Consider the following 5,000-nt stretch of genomic DNA (forward strand, 5'->3'; position numbering starts at 1 on the left):
ACCTCGCCGTGTTATAAACTAGGACTTCACGAAGTCTCATGTTTGAGAGTTTTTGACAAGGACAAGGTCATTTTAATCAATAGATATTATATATATATATATGTATATATATATATATATATATATATATATATATATATATATATATATATATATATATATATATATATTTGAAGAACGAGTTTTCTGTCCAAATTTTAAAATACGTGTTTATCCAGAGTACGGCTGGTTAACCCTCTCCTTACCAACCATCGGAAAAGCGTCACATTCGTTACGATACAACCAACATTCACATTTCTCTCGTACATCAAAACATTTAAAGAAAATGAACAGTGTGTTGTAGAGCAAGAACTTACTGCTATTGTGTATGAGTGATATAAAAAATATATTTTGTGTTAGTTGGGTGTGAAGTTTCGGGGAAAATCCTGAAAATGTCTGGTAAGGAGAGGGATAATATCTCTCTCTCTCTCTCTCTCTCTCTCTCTCTCTCTCTCTCTCTCTCTCTCTCTCTCTCTCTCTCTCTCTGGTGGCCAGTTCAGTTTGTAGAGAATTGGGAGAGAGTGGGACATACGAGCTTTTCTTAAAATTAATTTGCGACACTGTTCTGAATGACTTGAAGACGAGAGATTTTCCCTTGACGTATACCTAAAAGAAGGGAATTGGGCTCAATAGTCTTGTGTCACGTTCTCCCAGCAGCGAGCGAGCAGCGTGGTTCTAAACAAAGAAAATCGGTACTTTTCATTCTTCATGTCGGCTAGAACTTTTTCACATATCAAGTGACAAATTATGGAGCAGGCACTGGTGTAAGATAAAGATCTGAACAAAGTGTGCATGAAACAGTACCAAACAAAGCAGAGAGAAAAAAACAATATGAGAGTAAAAATAGCATCCGGAAAAATCAGTGCGGCTATGTGGTCTAGTGGTATGACACTAGTTTTCGGATCGGAAGGTCCTGGGTTCGAGCCTCGCGCTCGGCGCATAGTTGAGTCCTTGGAAAAGGCTCTTTACTCACATTCTCTTACCGTACTCATGTGTAAAATGATTACCTGGCCGTTAACAGCGTTGTCTTTGTCCGAAAAATTGTAATATCGCCTAAAAGGCGTCATGTCCCGTCCTACATGTTAAATGTTGCTGTTGACCAGGGACCCCTTGTAAAGCGCTTTGAGCACATTTAGTGGATATTGCTCTATATATAGCTCAAAAGCTCAATTTTTGGGATGAGTTTTTATTTCTTGTATTTTTTTTCTTGCTTTGTCCGGCACTGGTCCATACACAGTTTTTCAAATCGTCACAGTAGATTGTCCGAGTGCGAAAATTGGGGTTAATAATCTTGCCCAAAGGGAAAAAAAACGAAAGTGCCTGAAGCGGGACTCGAACCCGGGACTTAATTATATTATTTGATGAATTATCTATATTCCTTTGTGGAATGCCTAGGTGACGATATCTTATTATGATGTTGTGGCGGAAGGGTATAATTTTTATTTTTTTTTTAATAGCAGAGTAAACTCACTCCATCCTAGAGAATTTTGCTACTTTTCGAAATTGGGAAAAAATGTATTAAAAATGAATATGTGGATAGATAAGTTTTATTCAACTACCATGTGAAAAGGAAAAACATTAGCTTTGATACTACACCTATAATTTGTCTCAAAAAAATGTAATTAAATAGGCATGGGGTAAGAGTAACCCCAGTGTTATCGTAGCCATCGTTATATTATAGCCTGACACTGAAATCCAAAAGGACTGGCAGTTTGACGTCATTATTTGGTTTTTGCACCGCCTAGTGAGTTGTTAGTAGAGCTCATGGAAACAAGTTATTTCATTGGTTGAACTATTGAATACAACTCACGATTTGTTTTATTTTGTGGCAAAAGACTGGCATTTTGACGTCATTTTTTGTCAGTATCAGGCCATAACTTTACGAAGGCCACGGTGGTAGTCGGTGTTAGGGTTGAGTGAGTTAACTCACTCAATCCTAGAGAATTTTATTACTTTTCAAAATAGGGAAAATATATTAAAATTGAGCATGTACATAGATAGTTTTATTCAACTACCATTAACATGTGAAAACTAAAAAACGTTAGCTTTGATACTACTAAATAGGCAAGGGGTAAAAGTAGCCCGGGTAAACTACGAATATAGTGGATGTTAGGGTTGAGTGAGTTAAGACTGACCATTTTTGCCAACTTCTCCCATCCAATCAGTTTATACTTCTCAATCTCGATCGGTCTTGCAGAGTGCATGATCCCTTTGAGGTCCAACTTTCCATGAAGTTCCACGCGGATTGGACGGCTTTCCTTGTCGAGACCGAGAATACCCCTGGGTAATACTTGGTTAGGACCTGGTGAAGAATATACAGTAAAGGAACGTTTTAGTTTACCCCTTTCCTTACCAACCAGCCTTTTCAGAATTTTCCCCAAAATTTCACATCCACCCAACACAAAAATAGATTTTTCTTACTCAAACAGAATAATAATAATAATAATAATAATAATAATAATAATAATAATAATAATAATAATAATAATAATAATAATAATAATAATAATAATACACATTTATATAGCGCTCATTCTCGTGTAAATCACAAGCTCTGGGCACTTTACAGAGACGCCAACTTTAAATTTCGCTCACAGGAGTTTCAGCCACCACTCGTAGGAATTTCAATGCCGAAAGAGGAATTTCCGCGCACAAAAAAAAAAAAAACGATATTTGGCATTGTGCTTACATGTTGTATAGTTCTAAATAGATAACTGATTAGAATTACAGTGTATATTATGATACATAAACACATTGCAAATTACAATCCCAAAGTTTCCTTATTTCAAATGAAGTAAAGCGCCAAAACCTAATGGTAGAGATTGTAGTACTGGTGGTAGTGAGGATGATGTGGTGTTGATGGTTGTAGTAATAGTGATGAAGATGTGATAGTGGTTGATGTTGTAGTTGTAGTGGTAATGATGATGATATGGTGGTGGTGGTGGTGGTTGAGGTAGTAGTGGTAGTGATGATGATATGGTGGTGGTGCTGGTTGAAGTAGTAGTTGTAGTGATGATATGGTGGTGGTATAGTGGTTATAGTAGTTGTGGTCGTGATGATAATGATGTGGTGGTGGTTGTAGTAGTGGTGGTAGTGATGTTGATGTGGTGGTGGTGGTGGTGGAGGTTGTAGTACAAATTATGGTAGTGATGATGATGTGCTAGTGGTGGTTGTAGTAGTAATGGTAATGATGATGTGGTGGTGGTTGTAGTAGTAGTCGTGGTAGTGATGATAATGTGGTGGTGGTGGTTGTAGTAGTACTGGTCGTGATGATGATGTGGTGCTGGTGGTTGTAGTAGTAGTGGTAGTGATGATGATTTTGTAGTGGTTGTTGTTGTAGTATAGTAGTAGCATTAGCAGTAGTCGTAGTAGTAGTGATGATGATGATGTGGTGGTTGTAGTAGTAGTGGTAGTGATGATGATGATGTGGTGGTGGTGGTTGTAGTAGTAGTAGTGGTGGTAGTGATGAAGATGAGGTGATGGTGGTAGTTGTAGTAGTATTGATAGTGATGATGATGTGGTGGTGATGGTGGTTGTAGTAGTGGTGGTAGTGATGATGATGTGGTGTAGGTTGTAGTAGTGGTGGTAGTGATGATGATGTGGTGGTGGTTGTAGTAGTATTAGTGGTAGTGATGATGTTGTGGTGGTGGTTGTAGTAGTATTAGTGGTAGTGATGATGTGGTGGTGGTGGTTGTAGTAGTAGTGGTAATAATGATGATGTGGTGGTGGTGGTTGTAGTAGTAGTGGTAGTGATGATGTGGTGGTGGTGGTTGTAGTAGTAGTGGTAGTGATGATGTGGTAGTGGTGGTTGTAGTAGTAGTGGTAGTGATGATGTGGTGGTGGTGGTGGTGGTTGTAGTAGTAGCGGTAATGATGATGTGGTTGTGGTGGTTGTAGTAGTAGTGGTAGTGATGATGTGGTGGTGGTGGTTGTAGTAGTAGTGGTAATGATGATGTGGTGGTGGTGGCATGGTGGTTGTAGTAGTAGTGGTAGTGATGATGTGGTTGTGGTGGTTGTAGTAGTAGTGGTAATGATAATGTGGTGGTGGTGGTGGTGGTTGTAGTAGTAGTGGTAGTGATGATGTGGTTGTGGTGGTTGTAGTAGTATTAGTGGTAGTGATGATGTGGTTGTGGTGGTTGTAGTAGTAGTGGTAGTAATGATGTGGTGGTGGTGGTTGTAGTAGTAGTGGTAATGATGATGTGGTGGTGGTGGTTGTAGTAGTGGTGGTAATGACGATGTAGTGGTGGTGGTTGTAGTAGTTGTGACGATGATGTGGTGGTGGTTGTAGTAGTAGAGGTCGTGAAGATGATGTGGTAGTGGTGGTTGTAGTAGTAGTGGTAGTGATGATGTGAAGCTGGTGGTTGTAGTAGTAGTGGTAGTGATGATGATGTGGTGGTGGTTGCAGTAGTAGTGGTGGTGATGATGGTTGTAATAATAGTGGTAATGATGATGATGTGGTGGTTGGAAGGGGGGGGGGGGGTATCCTTGGAACAAATTGACCTCACCGGAATTTGACGGAAGTTGCCCGGAGCCCGGAATTTTTTGCTCCAGACCGGAGTTTTTTCCGGTGAAACCGGAGTTTTGGCATCACTGACTTTACAATATAAATATCAATTTTAAGTGAAAAAAAAAATAATAACAACAATAATAATTCATAGCCAAATCAAGGATTCATATAGAGTCAAGAAAAACAAATACAGTAAAATTGTGTCTTGAGATTCTTTTTAAAAGTAGGTAAAGACTTGCACTCCCTCAGACCACGTGGCAGTTCATTCCAAATCTTGGGGCCAAAACAAGCAAACGATCTATCACCAAATTTTGTTCTTGATCTTTTTTCCGAAAGTTTCGTTTGGTCATTACATAATCTTAAAGTGTAAGTTTCAAATTTACACATGACCACGTGATCAGAAAAGCAACAAATACATTTTACGCGTCTAATATTAATCAACAAATTGATCTCTA

The 5,000-nt window shown here is 38.8% G+C and overlaps 1 protein-coding gene across 1 annotated transcript in view; it reads right to left on the reverse strand.

Moving 5' to 3' along the window:
- The window catches only part of LOC144979567 (retinal-binding protein-like), a 34,670-nt gene that overhangs the window by 13,941 nt on the left and 15,729 nt on the right, over positions 1–5,000 (reverse strand). The window contains exon 5 of the mRNA XM_078926295.1: positions 2,175–2,341. Within this exon, the coding sequence (XP_078782421.1) occupies positions 2,175–2,341 (167 nt within the window). The remainder of the gene's footprint in view (positions 1–2,174; positions 2,342–5,000) is intronic.

This window comes from Berghia stephanieae, chromosome 9 (assembly GCF_034508935.2).
Source record: "Berghia stephanieae isolate SIO BIC M18660-M18661 chromosome 9, UCSD_Bste_1.3, whole genome shotgun sequence".
In the NCBI taxonomy this organism is placed as follows: domain Eukaryota; kingdom Metazoa; phylum Mollusca; class Gastropoda; order Nudibranchia; family Aeolidiidae; genus Berghia; species Berghia stephanieae.